Source organism: Cynocephalus volans, chromosome 15, assembly GCF_027409185.1.
Source record: "Cynocephalus volans isolate mCynVol1 chromosome 15, mCynVol1.pri, whole genome shotgun sequence".
Taxonomy (NCBI): domain Eukaryota; kingdom Metazoa; phylum Chordata; class Mammalia; order Dermoptera; family Cynocephalidae; genus Cynocephalus; species Cynocephalus volans.
The window spans coordinates 28,207,682-28,224,416 of record NC_084474.1 but is presented as its reverse complement, the minus strand read 5'-3'; the positions used below and the strand labels follow the sequence as shown (position 1 = coordinate 28,224,416).

The following is a 16,735-nucleotide window of genomic DNA, read 5'->3' as shown; positions in this document are numbered from 1 at the left end:
GGGGAAAATTTATTGCATTAAATGCTCACTTCAGAAGAATGGAAAGATGGCAAGTGAACAACCTAACACCTCACCTTAAAGAACTAGAAAAACAAGAACAATCCAATCCTAAAGTTAGCAGACGGAAAGAAATCATTAAGATCAGAGCAGAACTGAATGAAATTGAAAACCAAAAAACAATTCAAAAGATCAACGAATCAAAAAGTTGGTTTTTTGAAAAGATAAATAAAATTGACAAACCATTAGCATGGCTAACAAAAAAAAGAAGAGAGAAGACTCAAATAACAAAAATTAGAAATGAAAAAGGCGATATTACAACTGATTCATCTGAAATACAAGGAATCATTCGAGACTACTATAAACAACTGTACGCCAACAAATTTGAAAATCTGGAGGAAATGGATAAATTTCTGGACACACACAAGCTCCCAAAACTGAACCGTGAAGACGTAGAAAATCTGAACAGACCAATAACAATAAAGGAGATTGAAGCTGTTATCAGAAGGCTCCCAACAAAGAAAAGCCCAGGACCAGATGGATTCACAGCAGAATTTTACCAAACATTCAAAGAGGAATTGACACCGATTCTTTACAAACTATTCCAAAAGATTGAAACGGACGCAAATCTCCCAAACTCATTCTATGAAGCAAACATCATCCTGATACCAAAACCAGGTAAAGATATAACCAAAAAAGAAAACTACAGGCCGATATCCTTGATGAATATAGATGCAAAAATCCTCACTAAAATACTAGCAAACAGAATACAGCAACACATACGAAAAATTATTCATCACGATCAAGTGGGATTCATCCCAGGGATGCAAGGTTGGTTCAACATACGCAAATCAATAAATGTGATACACCATATTAATAAACTCAAACACAAGGACCATATGATCATCTCTATAGATGCTGAAAAAGCATTTGATAAAGTTCAGCACTCATTCATGACAAAGACCCTCAATAAGTTAGGTATAGAGGGAAAGTATCTCAACATAATTAAAGCCATATATGACAAACCCACTGCCAATATCATCCTGAATGGGGAAAAGCTGAAAGCTTTTCCTTTAAGAACAGGCACTAGACAAGGATGCCCACTCTCACCACTCCTATTCAACATAGTGTTGGAAGTACTAGCCAGAGCAATCAGAGAAGAGAAGGAAATAAAGGGCATCCAGATTGGAAAAGATGAAGTCAAACTGTCCCTGTTTGCAGATGACATGATCCTATATATCGAACAGCCTAAAACCTCTACAAAAAAACTGTTGGAATTGATAAATGATTTCAGCACAGTAGCAGGATACAAAATCAACACACAAAAATCAGTAGCATTTCTTTTCTCCAATAGTGAACATGCAGAAGGAGAAATCAAGAAAGCCTGCCCATTTACAATAGCCACCAAAAAAATAAAATACTTAGGAATTGAGTTAACCAAGGATGTGAAAAATCTCTATAATGAGAACTACAAACCACTGCTGAGAGAAATTAGAGAGGATACAAGAAGTTGGAAAGATATTCCATGCTCTTGGATTGGAAGAATCAACATAGTGAAAATGTCCATACTACCCAAAGTGATATACAAATTCAATGCAATCCCCATCAAAATTCCAAAGACATTTTTCTCAGAAATGGAAAAAACTATTCAGACATTTATATGGAACAATAAAAGACCACGAATAGCCAAAGCAATGCTCAGCAAAAAAAATAAAGCTGGAGGCATAACACTACCTGACTTTAAGCTATACTACAAAGCTATAATAACCAAAACAGTATGGTACTGGCATAAAAACAGACACACTGACCAATGGAATAGAATAGAGAATCCAGAAATCAACCCACACACTTACTGCCATCTGATCTTTGACAAAGGCACCAAACCTATTCACTGGGGAAGGGACTGCCTCTTCAGCAAGTGGTGCTGGGATAACTGGATATCGATATGCAGGAGAATGAAACTAGATCCATACCTCTCACCGTATACTAAAATCAACTCAAAATGGATTAAGGATTTAAATATACACCCTGAGACAATAAAACTTCTTAAAGAAAACATAGGGGAAACACTTCAGGAAATAGGACTAGGCACAGACTTCATGAATACGACCCCAAAAGCACGGGCAACCAAAGGAAAAATAAACAAATGGGATTATATCAAACTAAAAAGCTTCTGCACAGCAAAAGAAACAATCAAAAGAGTTAAAAGACAACCAACAGAGTGGGAGAAAATATTTGCAAAATATACATCTGACAAAGGATTAATATCCAGAATATATAAGGAACTCAAACAACTTTACAAGAAGAAAACAAGCAACCCAATTAAAAAATGGGCAAAAGAGCTAAGTAGGCATTTCTCTAAGGAAGATATCCAAATGGCGAACAGACATATGAAAAAATGCTCAACATCACTCAGCATCCGGGAAATGCAAATCAAAACCACATTGAGATACCATCTAACCCCAGTTAGGATGGCTAAAATCCAAAAGACTATGAACGATAAATGCTGGCGAGGCTGCGGAGAAAAAGGAACTCTCATACATTGTTGGTGGGACTGCAAAATGGTGCAGCCTCTATGGAAAATGGTATGGAGGTTCCTTAAACAATTGCAAATAGATCTACCATACGACCCAGCCATCCCACTGTTGGGAATATACCCAGAGGAATGGAAATCATCAAGTCGAAGGTATACCTGTTCCCCAATGTTCATCGCAGCACTCTTTACAATAGCCAAGAGTTGGAACCAGCCCAAATGCCCATCATCAGATGAGTGGATACGGAAAATGTGGTACATCTACACAATGGAATACTACTCAGCTATAAAAACGAATGAAATACTGCCATTTGCAACAACATGGATGGACCTTGAGAGAATTATATTAAGTGAAACAAGTCAGGCACAGAAAGAGAAATACCACATGTTCTCACTTATTGGAGGGAGCTAAAAATTAATATATAAATTCACACACACACATACACACATACACACACAAACCGGGGGGCGGGGAGGAAGAAGATATAACAACCACAATTATTTGAAGTTGATACAACAAACAAACAGAAAGGACATTGTTGGGGGGGAGGGGGGGAGGGGGGAGGGAGGGAGGTTTTGGTGATGGGGAGCATTAATCAGCTACAATGTATATCGACAAAATAAAATTAAAAAAAAAAAAAAAAAAAAAAAAAAAAAAAAAAATAAAATGGATAGGAGTATGAAATATAAAATGAAGTAGAATAGGATATATATTCTAAAGGAGGCATAAATGTAGACTTAGAAGCCCAAGAGGAAAAAAATCACCCCTGAGTAGTAGATCAAGGAAGACCTAATCAAACAGGTGGGATTTTGGTTGAACCTTGAAGGAACTGTAGGATTTAGTCATATGGAATATGTGTAGAATATTCCATGTCAGAGGGAAAGTCACTAGCAAAAGTGCAGAAGCATTCAACATCTTAGTAGGCCAGTTTGGTTTAAATGTTGTCTAGATGTAGAACATGTGGTTCTTATCTGTAAAGTGGGAATAATAGTGTTACACAGGAAAATTAAGTTGATTAGGTGAGACTGTGTATTTTTTAATACTCCTGCAATCTTGTAAATTACTATTTATTATGCAAATATAAAGTGTTTATAAAAAGAAAAAGTAAAGCAAAAAAGAAGCATTGCATCAGAGCATAAAGGGCTCTGATATATGGTTAGGGACAGGGAACTTAATCCAAGAAAAAATGGAGAGCCTCCTGAAGACCCCAGAGCCGGGAGAGAGATACTCAGATCTAGGCTATGAAAAGGTCAATTATCTCTGCCTGAAGTAGGGAGAGAAGTGGATAAAAATCCAGTTTGCTAACTTTCACAAGAGAAGAGGTGGAAAGTAATTAGGATAGTGGCTGTGAAATTAGAAAGAGGGTGATTGTGAAAGATTAGAATGGTAGAAACGATACACTTGGCAATAGGGTGTGAGGAAAGAGGAGCCAGGAGAAATCAGGGCAAGAAGGAAGCTTTCATTCTACGTGGCTAACGTTAAGCAAAAGAGAGATGATCGCTACAGAGGGTTAGGGTGACGATTTTATGTTGGGCAGCTTGAATGTGACCCTTACCCGGACGAGGGCATTGCATAATTGGGATGTGGGACTGATTCCCAAGAAAAGATGTGCATGTGGATAGAGATTTGGAAACTGTCTCCATAAAGGTGATTTTTTAAAAACTGTGGCAAGAAAAGAAACGATCATGAGAGAAAATTCAGACAGGCGAACACAGCTTGAGAAAAGCTGTGAGAGGAGCTCAGACATGGCCTGCAGAGGGCCTGCTACTCGCCTGGGCTGGTGCCTTCGCTGTGCGTTCCGAGAGGAATTCTTCACGACACAGAGGCTGGCTCCTAGTCCAGCAGGCAGAGCTGTCCTTTGGGGGTGAACTTGCTTTAACTAGTCTCTTAAGGTATGGTAAGAAATATAACTAATCCAATGGACCAAGGACTTGTTTCCACTTATGGGCCTGTTGTCTTCTTGGATATTTATGTATCCGACCACAACATTCCAAGTATAACCAGCAGTTGCTTGGTGAGCATGGAATCATGGTGTGATGGGTTAGTTGGATAATCTTATTGATAGCTAATGTCACCAAGCTTCCATGGTCTGATAGATAGATGTCACTTAAGTTTGTGGTGAAGGAAGACAGGTTTCTCATTTTCGTGGGCCAGCTTACCCTAAAGAGTGCTAAAGAATGATGGCCACATTTTCTCCTGGGATTCTTGGTCACAATTGTCATCCTCCTGCTAGCCTGTTTCTTCAGAAAGTGTGTACACTGATTCTGATAACCAAGGTATACGTTTTCTTAACATGACCACAATCATCCTGCCTTCTTGAGTTATTTCCAAGTTACCTTGGTTTGATTTTGGCTATCCCAAAGCACAGCTCCATGGTTGATCTTAGACAAGTCACTTCACTGTAGCTTCTTCTAATTTTCTTTTCAAAGGGTAAGCTTAACTTTAACTTGAAGTTTATGATAGATTTTGACTCACTTATCTGTATGTTAAGGAACACTTTAATTTCTCATAATTAAAGAGGCACTATGATAATACAGTGACGATAAAAGCATGGGCCTTGGATCTAACACAGTGCTAGATGATTTATAAGCGTTTATCTTTTTTTAATACTCGCCCAAATATATAATCCCCACTTACAGATTAGGAAGCTGAGGCACACAGAAATTGAGTAACTTGTTCCAGGTTCATACTGTTATTAGCAAAGCTAAACTGAAATTCAATTGATAATCCCAAAGTTGGTGTTTTTGACTCTTTATTCAGTATTGCTCTCTGGTATTATTCCACAGGAGCAAAGAGAAAGGCATTCAGCCCAACCAAAATAGAATATTACTATTGCCACTGTTAATGATGATGATGAATACAGTTTCAGCCCTTTATGCCAGATACTTTACATAAATTCTTATGAATCTTTATTGCATTTCTATAATATAGATATAGTTTTTAAAATTTTGTATGTAAGATAATTAAGGTCAAAGAGATCAAATAACTTTTAGAAAGTCTTATAGCACGTAACTGGATATTCTAACTCCAAAACTGAAGCTCAAAGGCGTTGGTGGAGGGAGGTTTGTGGCACATCTGGTGAGTAGCAAGTTGCCTGGCGTATCTCCAGCCTAGAGTGCGTGGCCAAGTGAGGGAAATGGAGGGACCTGGGAGATTAAAAGGACAAGGGAAATTTCTGAATATTTTTAAAGTTATGAATAGGTCCTTAAGGATCTGATGGAAGATTGGAAACTTGGAGGGGTAGAAAAAGAGACTCTTGAGTGGGGGAAAAAGAGAACAAAATTGCTGTTTTCTGATACACTGAAGTCACATAACAAAGAAAATAGTATGGTAGAGATAAAATAATCCAGTTATTTAAAGGAGAACAGATCATTCATAGATTTTTCTTTTCATATAGGTGGCTTAGATGGGATAGTTGTCATCAGATGTTATAGTACCCTAAATCTCTGACTTTAAAAAAAAAAAATAGTATGTGGCATTTTTAAATCCAAAGCCTTGGAGAGGTTGCTCTGTTATGTCATCTATGACATATTTATAAATGTGATAGTGCCGGTGAGAATGGGATGGGTACAATTTTGATGGCTGAAGATTATCTTGTCTTTTTAACTCTCCGGTGGGTGTGTGTTTGGTAACAACAAAGCCAGAAGGATTCTCTGTTCATTTGGCTTTCATTCAGAAACTATTTTACATCACAATAAATCACTGGTCTTTTTAGCATCAGGTCCCAGGTGATCAAAGTATCAATTACAGTACCTGATAAAATCATGAATATCGTGGTAGTTACTTTACGTACTATCCTCTTCTTTTCAACAGTGAGCCTTTTAAAAAATTGGATTCACTGGGAAAAGGTAGTCTTTATTCCTTACTGTATAGATGGGTGTCCTTGAACAATAGCAAAAAGCAGTGTACTTGTGGCCTAAAAGAAAAAGTATCCTTTTCCTTTTCTTTCTATTCTTTTTGCCTAGCTTTAATGGACTTCAAGTATAATTGAATGTGCCTCTTGGGACTGAAAGCTACATTTGATTAAGCTAATCATATGGAGAACTGCTGGAGTAGATTTTAGTACAGGGATAGGAGTGGTTTGGGTATTTCACAAAGTGATCGTGTAGTCCAGTCTACAGAATCATGGACCTTAGATCTGGCAAAGACTTAGACGTAATCTGGACTAACATCCCACACAGTGGAAGACTTTCTTCTTCATCATTGTTTCCTGACAGTTGGGCAAGAAACTTCTACTTGAGGTCTCCCAGCAAGTTCACTAGCCTGGAATCTCCGAGGCTCTAGGAGAGCAGGGACCACAGGGGTTTTGCTTTCTGCGCTGTACATAGTACCTCCCTGCGTGGTAGAGTAGCTCTAACGTTGGAAAGTGCCACTTATTACTATTTCTTCAAGCCTTCATTATGCATTGTGCGGCCAAAATTAAATCTCATTTCTGCCACTCACTCTGTGACTTTGGGAGGCTTCCTAACCCCTCTGGTTTTTTTTATTTTATTTTATTTTTTTGTAGGTTGGAGATATTTATTTATTTATTGAAATGTAATTGATTGTACATATCTGTTGGGTACAGCGTTTGAATGTCAGTACCTGCGTGCAATATGTGATGCTTAAATCAGGATAATTAGTATATTCAGTGTTATACAATGTAATCGTTTTTTGTGGCCCTTTGCCAATTTCTTGCTAACACCCTCTTCCTCTCCCCCTTTCCAACCTCTGCTAACTTCAGTTCTGTTCTCTCCTTTTGAAAGTTCAGTGTATTATTGTGATGATTGTATCTTTCTTTCTCTTTTTTTTTTAAATTTATTTAAGCTCCCATTTATGAGTGAGGACATGTGGTATTTCTCTTTCTGTACCTGGCTTATTTCACTTAACATAATTTTCTCTAAGTTCATCCATGTTGCTGTGAATGGCAGAATTTCATTCTTTTTTATGGCAGAGTAGTATTCCATTCTGTGTGTGTGAAACAAGAAGACAGTACCTGACTAGGGAGTTTGTGAGCATGTTCTGAGACCTACTTGCAGAGTTCTTTAAAGGAATTAATTATAATATCTACAAAGAATCTGACACATAGTCAGCACTTCACATGATCTGTTTCCATTTCACCAGCTTCAAGTCTTTTGCTCAGCATGTGGTATTTGATTCTGAGTTCAGAATCCCAGTGGTGATCTGTCCAGCAGAGACTGAAGTAGAACGATTGCTTTGTGTATACAGGGCATGATATGAGTTCTTTTTAAGAGAGGTAAGGTATGACGTGGACAACTGAGTAGGAAACAGAAACTTTGCACTAGCGGTGGAATCCTGGCTTTCCATTGCAGTATAGTGGTTATAAAGAGCAGGATTGTTATGTTGCCTGGAGGCATGAAGAGAGAAGGGAAATACGGGACTTATGTCAGAATTTATTAGCATCAGCTAAGACTTCTAACCCCCCAAAACTGGCAGAAAAGTGAGAACTTCAGTTACACTGCTATTTGGTCTACATGAAAACAATCAGAGCTATTGCTGTTAGTCTCACTGTTCTGTTTTGTTTTTTAACCTCGTTTAGAAGCCATCTAAATAATTAATTTTTTGAAAGTGACTATCTGATACATCTATTTATAGTGCTTATTTTAAAACTACTCTTTATGTATTAGTAAAATATTTGAAGGTCCAGGAGCTGTGTGAATTAGGCCTTTGCCTGGTGTTTCTGGAAGGCTGGCAATGTCGAGAGGAGAGCTGCATCTTGTCCACAGTCTTTTCGCATTTCAGCATGTACTTACTGTAGGAGAGAAACCTCCCCAGGTATTCTCTTGCTGGAGGCTTCATTTCAGGAAACACATTACTAATTTTTAGATAGTCTTTAAAATATTACTGTACTTTTTCTGAAAACCTGAAGGGAATGAAGAATTTCCATAAAATAGTCCAGGCAAATCCCAATGATGGCACTTCACAGTAGTTTCTAGGGAAAAACAATGATGCTACCTCTTCATTTAAAAAAAAAAAGAAATTAAAACTGGGGATTGGAAGCAGATGTTCTGAGGTGGTCTGGCTTATCTGTTTGGTAGGGGATCCATAATTCTGTCACCATATTGAGGGAGTGGATTGCTGCTTGGGAGAATCTTTTGCATAAATCTAAAAATATGCCACCAGGGTTTGGATCCCCATACCAGCCAGCTGCCAAAAAACTAAAAACATAAAAGTAAAACACAGCCCAAAGGGACTTTAATGAAGATCATATATGCATTCCACAAACTGTCTGCTATCGGTATTATTTTGAAATGGAAAACTTCATTTCTGCCTCATTTAGATTTAGTGTGGTTTTGGTGCTAAGCATACATAAAATATTGATGAATTGTTAGTCAGGTATGGCTGGGTGATAAGAATAATCCATTAAATTGAGCACTGTGTTTTTTAGCCATGCCAGGTAACTGAGAAAGTGTGTGCTTCATGTCCTTGAGCATCATGAAAACCTGCTGGTGTTAAGGACAGTGACTGACTTCCCAGTTCTTCAAAATCTTTTGTTTTATCCTTTTGGCTTAATTTGGCCAAATGACAGAGATTTTTCTACAAATACCAGGAAAATAATTTCACATCACATTATGTATATCTTGAGAAATAAGTTATTTATTAATAAGCAATTTAGTAAATATATAAGAATGAATTTAATGACTTTTAATCTAAAATGCTTCTTTTCAAGGGTAACTTGTCACAATAGGTTGTTTCCTTAAGGAGAAAAACTTAACAGGTGAATGTTTTTTTAAAAAGATTCTAATAGGAATATTAATCTGATTTATGTTCAAGTAGGAAACGACTGTTTTTTAAAATAATTTTGTCACTGTTTTGAATGATATAGCTTCTCTACCATGCCTTTACAAATAACTATTAATTGGATATATAATAAATATTGTTTATTTTTTTAGTTAAAACAGAGCCGATGAGCAGCAGTGAAATAGCTTCAACAACAGCAGACGGGTCTTTAGACAATTTCTCAGGTTCAGGTAAGGAATAAATACTGGATTTTCACATGAATACTAAGCATTATTTTTCCTAGTTTATTTACACACAAGTATATATATGTGTGTATATAGGTGTGTATGCATATATATATATATATGTTTATTATGTATACATATAAAATATAGCTTTGCTCAGAGTCACGTATTAGCTATTCTGATGTTTTTATTCAGTGTGATGAAGTTTTTGCTGAAAATGTTGTTATCCAGTAAAGGAGATAAAAGTGGTTTTGTTGTTCTCCTTTCTTCTACTAAATTATCTTTATTATTTTAATGACTTCACCCCCTTTCTTTCTCATTTGTATCATTTTTCCAGTAATGCAAGTTTGGGTAGGCAGAATTTGGCTTCTTACACTCCTGAAGCAGACTTACCAAGACATCCTCCTAAGTAACTGTCATGTCAGTGATGGATGTAAATTAAATAGACTTTGTAAAGCAGCATTACATTTTTAAGTTGATTTTTAATCTTTATCCCATTAATGAAATCTGCCTCCAGTACACCAAATATCCATTTCACATCTGTCCTAGTGACTGATGAGAAAGTGACCGTGATAACCAAGTAACTCTAAGAATATGATTATGTATTTGCCACATTATCCAGCTTAGATATTTCATTTAAAAATTATATCAGAGGTGTTTTAAATTTGTCATCCTTTTTATATTCTCTGCTGTATTTATAAAACCTCTCAATTGGCAGTGGTATACTTTCATAAATGTTTGATTGATTTCATCTAGCTCTCGGGATCATTGACTTTAACAAACACCACAACTGAAAGGAATTATCTATAGATATAAAATGATCTGCAAATGCATAACTTGGATACTAATGATACCAGAGTGAAGTAATAAGAAAATAAGAAAGGGTGTGATATCCATCTGTTTTTCCACAAACATTTACTAGGATTTGTCTTATGCCAGGCAACGTGCTTGGTGGTGTTATAGATCCACAGATATATGGAAATGGTCCTATTTGGGGGCTTAGTGGGGTGAACAAATGACCGGACCATCACAGTACAGTTGGGTAATGCCAGAGGGAAGCCCAGGGAGCCCTAAGAACACCTAGGAAGGGTCCCAGTGAAAACGGGGTTGGGGTGGGGTGGTCAGGGACAGTGTCCCGGAGTGGACGTCTTGGTCTTCAAACTCGAGTAGGAAGAAAGCACACGTGGAACTGGGGAGGGGATGTGGCCATGCTCGGGGCGTGGCGTTGGGGGTGGTGCTGACGGTGCCGCAGTCCTGGCACGTGCACTGGGCACAGCGAGGGCCTGTGGCGGAGGGAAGCAGGGGCAGCGTCTGAAGAGGTGCGTGTGTCCTGCATGGAGTTTGTGTTTTATCCGGAGTGCAATGGGAGACATCGGGAAGGGGGTTGCCTGATCGTATTCATAATGCAAAATCACAACTGTGGTGGCTGGATGGCTTGGAGGCAGGTGATCTGGAGCAAAAGCCTGTATCTGTGAGAGGTGTGCAGAGGGTCAGATGCAAACAGAGGTGGTTGGGGAAGAAGGAAGAGTTTTGAGCTGGAAAGGAAGGCAGGGAAGCACCACAAGGAAGCACTGTCTATGACAGATCTGTGTACCGCTGTTAAACTAAAAAAAAAAAAAAAAAAAGTAAAGAGATGAGAAAATGTTAACTATATTAAGTTAAAAAGCAGTTTACAAAAGAGAAATATGTTCAGTATATCATAGTTTTGCTTTTAAAAAAGGCATTTACATGTATGTATATGTGCCTCTGTATGTGTATAAAAATTAATGATTCTCTCTCTGGACGATGGAATATAATTTAAATTTTATTCCTCTGCTTTTATCTTTTTAAAAAATGTATTTTACAATGCATATACATAAAATTTATACTTTTAAAAAGTACATAAATTCACAGAGAGAGAGAGAGGGAGAATAAAGTTAATATAATAAAATATTTGGGAACTTAGATGAAGGATATCTGGGAAGTTTTGTACTATTCTTGCAACTTTTCTGCAAGTCTCAAATTATGTCATAATCCAGAATCTATAGCGTTTCAGTGGAAGGGTAGGCTTTACTTAACCTTGTTTCTACTGGACTACATGCCCCATTTCTGTCTACAACATAGTTCCTAGCAGATAGCCTGTGCTCATAAAGTTTATTGAATGAATGAATGATTCAATGAATAAGGTGCAGAAGTGGAGACAGACAAGAGAAAATGTCTCTTCAGTACATAAGTGGTAAAAGGAAGGGAAGAGAACTTAATCGAGTAGAGAGAGGACATAGGGTGGAGGGAAGGTTGGGTGATGTTATGCTGCTGACACAAACTTTATAGCATAACATTTAGAATCCTTTGCAAACTACTTACTTGTGTGTTATATTTATCACTGGATTCTCAACCCCACCAAAACGTAAACTTATGAGGGCAGGGGTTTTGTCTTGTTTTGTTCCCCTCTGTATCCCTGACACCTAACAGTACCTGGCATGTATTAGGCACTCAGGTACTTACTTGATGAATTAATGGATACATGAATGAATGCATGCATGATGGCTTCTACTTTTCCCCCCGAAGTGACTCAAAATGAAAGTAGTGATAGGCTTGTGAGCTTAAAGAGCTGGAGGATATTGAGACAGATGCTGCGGGGAATGGGGAAGTATGAGGCTGCTTAGAAACATAGAAGAAGATTAATGGTACAGGCGAGGGTCCAACCAAGGGGTGCAGCTGATGAACGTGGAGCCTTTTATGTGCAGTGATTTCCCGACAAGGGTTAGCAGTCCAAGTCAAAAGACATTTGGCTCGATCCAACATAGAGAATTTGCCAGGTGGGCCATGGGAGAATATGGAGGTAAGAGAATTGGGAATATAAATAAAAGATTGGCTTAAAAATAATTCTAGTATTCACATATCCTGGATAGGTAGAAAGGACCGAGAACAGAGGGGCTAATAATTTGTCAGTGGTCCTGCATCTCTTGATGAGGTTGTAGAGCACATGAAATGAGAATTAAAGAAATGAAAATTCTGAAAAGAGAGGATATTCCTTACTTAATCTCAAAACTCAGTGAGGCCTCTACGTGCTTCTCAGTTTCTATCACGACTTTTAGAATTGTTTCTCAGTGTCTGTCTTCCTGACAAACTACAGGCCTATGAGAACAGAGATTCTGTTATCTTATTCACAGCTGTAGTCCCAGTGGCCATCATGGTATCGAGTACATAGGAGATGCTCAGTAAATGTTTACGTAAATGAGTGAATCGGCCAATGTAGTTGTGGCTTGAGACCGTGGCATGGGGTAAAATGGGTCAGGGTGTGATCTTGAGCTTCATGATTGAAGTGGAGGCCAGAGTTGAGGCTCAACAGAATGAGAAAAGTGTTGGCTGTATTACGCAGGATAATGTTGGTGCTTGTCAGGAGACACAACCAAATGCTAAAGTTTTTTATAACGTGAGGCAGCGTCCAGGAGGTGGTTCATTCATGGAGGTGTTAAAAAGCCGTCATAAGCCTCAAGGAAGGAAAGGTTTTATAGAAGAGCAGAAAACCATTGATCTGGAAGAGGCAGCAATGAGGACGTACTTTCAGGTCTTTGTGATATCTGGAATCTGAGAGAATGAGCAACCTCCACTTGGGAAAGATACACAGAAGCAAGGGCCTTAGAGAAGGGCTTAGCTGAATGTGGAGGTGAAGAGGCTGAAAGGCTCTTGTTTTCCATAGATTGATTCTCTGTGTTGGACATAGAGAAAGAATCAGGTGAACTGGAGAATTGGGTCAAGGCTTAGGAAGCACAGAGAACTATAGGAATGGATATCCTTTTATGTCCTTTTATGGTCATTTACCTTTTCTTCTCTCTCTCTCTCTCTTTTTTTCCCCTTTTTTCTCTTTCTTTCTTTTAATGAGTAAAGATGCAAAAATCATGGTATGTTGGAGAGGCTGTGAACAGGGCTTAGGGCTTATAAAAGAAAGAAGTCTCCAAGCCTTTAACTCCAAGCTGCTCTTTACCTCTGTGGTCACCACTCTTACTTCCTTCTCCATGGTGGCTTAAAGGTTCACATGCACTTCAAAATCCACATCCTGACAATTCTTAGTGTCTTGAGAAAATAGGCAGTAAGAATAAAGAAGTGGAACCACACTGATGTTGGTGATAGCTGTTTCTAACTCTGTCTCTCAAGCCTAGCATCACAAAGCATTAAGGAGGTAGTGGGGCTCACTCTTTTCTGGGGAATCACTCAAATATCCTGGTGTGGGGACACTGGAGGAAAGGGGTTGGTTTTCCAAGGCATGTGGCAATTATTATGTTTCTAAAATATAGTGATGTTTTGCTTATTTATTCTTTATCAATGAAAGCAATATTTTACTGATTTAAATTTTAAGAACAATAGGGATTGAAAATACTGTTTTTAATATCTTTGCCTGCCGCTTCCACCTAAATTTGTTAAGTTGTTAAAAAAATGCCAGTTGATGATATTGCTTGTACAAAGTTGACATCTGTTGGTATTTGAAAATTGAAAATAGAAACAGGAATGCTTCTGGAGGAGAAAATATATCATGTGTGACAAATACGGTTTATTTTTTTAATTGCTCATAAAAAAACATAACTTTGTGGGTCTGATGCATTCATAAACAATTGTTTATGGAATGCCTAGGATATGCCAAGCACTGTCCTAATCAGTGGAAATATAGTGGCAAAAAAAGTAGGCAAGGTCACGACCTCATGGAGCTTTCAATCTTGTGGAAGAGACAGATAATACATACATGAGTGCTAAGTGTCCCTGTATGTAAATAGGCAGTGAGATGTGTGATGGGGAAAACAAAAGCCAACCAAAGAACACAGTGGAGGAGTGGATGGGGGTCTCCTTTAGAAGGAGACTCTGAACAGAGGACTCTGAGAAGAGATTGGTGGAATGAGGGAAGAAGTGGGTTACAGTAAACGTAATGGGAGGAAAATGGAGGGGTTGGAGTTGAGGATGGGGGGCGTTGTGGCATGATCTCATTTATGTTAAGAGATCATTGTTCGTTGCGTGGAAAATGCTCTGAAGGAGAAAGGAGGAAAGAGGGTAGGTGGAAGCAGGGAGACCAGCATTTCCCTGGTTGAGAAAAAAAATGACTGTGTTAGTTCACATCATCCTACAAGAGCCACCAAGGCAGGGATAAATGCTCCAGGATTTTATTAGGGGAAAGAAGTGGAGGAGAGAGGGAAGGAAGGAAGATTAGGTTAGGTGGGAGCTCTGGAGGCTGCCTTGCAGTCTGACATTTCAGCAAAATCATCAGGAGTCCCGGTCTCCCAGGAACAGGCCCAACATGCTGTCGTTGGGCCAAGAGAAGCCCTTCGAAGTGTGGTTTCCCCACATTTGCACAAGTGGATTTCAGAGCTTAGCAGCTGGGGCCTTGTTCAGTCACATCCCCCACAGTGGGAGAGCCGGCAGGTGCATTCTGTGGTTGCCACATGTTGGGGATTGGAACACAGAAAGGCGAGAAGAAGTGAGAAGCTGCCAGATTTGGGGTATATTTTGAAGGGAGAGCTGCCTGGATTTATGATAAAAGGATGTGTGCATGTGAGGAAAAGAGAAGAGTCAAAACTTAATTCCAGGCTTTGACCTGATTGACTGCATGATGTGGACATTCATGAGACAGGAACCTGGGGGAGAAGTGAACGAGGACGTACTAATTTTGAGGTTTCTGTTGATCTCCCTCATGGACTCTCAGACTTATGATGATTATTCACCTTGAGTTCTCCCCTCTCTGCCTAGAGCAGGATTTGGGGAGCTTCTTTAAATTATATGTTAGAAATAGGAAGAAGAATGGAATGATCAGAAACAAATGTGGTATACAGATAGGGAGGTATCAGTTGTCCATATGTCCCCAAGGCTGTGTGGCATGTGTAATTTGGAGCTTACAAATGGTGAGATTACTTTTTCTCTACCTTGATAGATGATCTGGAGGCATTCCCTTTGCATTAGGTTATTCTGGTCCTGTGAAATTAAAATTCATCTAAATTCCTGGATTACCATTTAAAAGGTTAAAGGTTGTTTTAGGCCATTATGGGAAAAAGTACTTGAGGTTAAAGATGGTATATTTCTGACTTCAGGCCATGTAGAGATTGCAGGGGTTTGGATTTAGAGAAAGCTCAGAAGATACAGCTTATTATTTGGCATTTGAAATACTCAATTTTAGGTGCACATAGTTAGGTAATAGCAAGCAGCATCATGGATTCATCACATTTATTTCATAAGAATACTATTTACTCAGATTTATATTGCCAAAGAGCCAAATCAGGTTTATTATGTATGTTTATAAATAAAATAATGGAACTTTTCTTCAAGTCATTGCGGTTTTAAAAATCTACTTTGTTTATGACCTAAATCTCACATTCTTATTGAACAAATACTGTTTATTGATTACTTACCATGTGCCAGGCCCTGTCAGGTATCAAGGAAACCAAAAGAGAGTAGAAAGTCCCTGGCTCAGAAGCTCGTGCTTAGCAGAGGAAACTAACCTCTGTATGATAAATATACTAACCATAACACACTAGCGTGAGTGCTACATTGCCAATGTTTGCAACGTTCCAAGAAAGTGCAGAGAAGGAAGACATCCTAAAGAGAAAATGATGTTTTAGTATCCACAGAGGAGTAAGTGTCAGGCACAGGAAAGAGGAGCGTTACAAGGCAGACACATCTGGTATGAAGAACAACACAAACAGACATAACAGTGCATGACACGTATGGGCACTCCTGAAGTCCAAGGGCTGGAGAGCACTAAACCCAGGAGGGAGTCAAAGCTTGAGTTTCTTTGTATATACTCTGCTGAGGAATTTGGAATTTGTCCCGGGGATAATGTGAGCAGTCAAAAGATCGTAACCTGGAGAATGGATGTAAAGAGGTTTCCATTCAAGACAGAACACTGTGGTGGCAGTAGTGAGGGTGAAAGGGTGATGGTGGCCATCCTGAGTTCAGCACAGGGAAAGTGGCCATGTGAATGCTGCAGTCACCCAGATGAGACACAGTGAAGACCTGAACCAGGACTGGAATCCTGAGCACAGGGGTGGAGTGTACAGGACAGATCAGCAGGCAGTTTCTGGGTTTGGGATGAGTGAATGACTTGAGAGTCATGAAATAGGGGGGAAAAGTGAGATGATTTTGAAATTTTTAGTTTCTGTGTAGGGGGGTCAGGAGATGGTATGTTTTGATAGAAAGAGTTAGGCAGACCTGGGTTCAGATACCAACAATGTATTTGCTTGGACATGTTACTTAACTTCTGTTGGCCCCAAGTTGCTC

The 16,735-nt window shown here is 38.8% G+C and overlaps 1 protein-coding gene across 8 annotated transcripts in view; it reads left to right on the top strand.

Moving 5' to 3' along the window:
* EYA1 (EYA transcriptional coactivator and phosphatase 1) overlaps positions 1-16,735 on the top strand; it is a 294,815-nt gene that overhangs the window by 160,861 nt on the left and 117,219 nt on the right. For all 8 annotated transcript variants that reach the window (XM_063079207.1, XM_063079209.1, XM_063079208.1 and 5 more), the window contains one exon: positions 9,425-9,502. In XM_063079207.1, the coding sequence (XP_062935277.1) occupies positions 9,425-9,502 (78 nt within the window). The remainder of the gene's footprint in view (positions 1-9,424; positions 9,503-16,735) is intronic.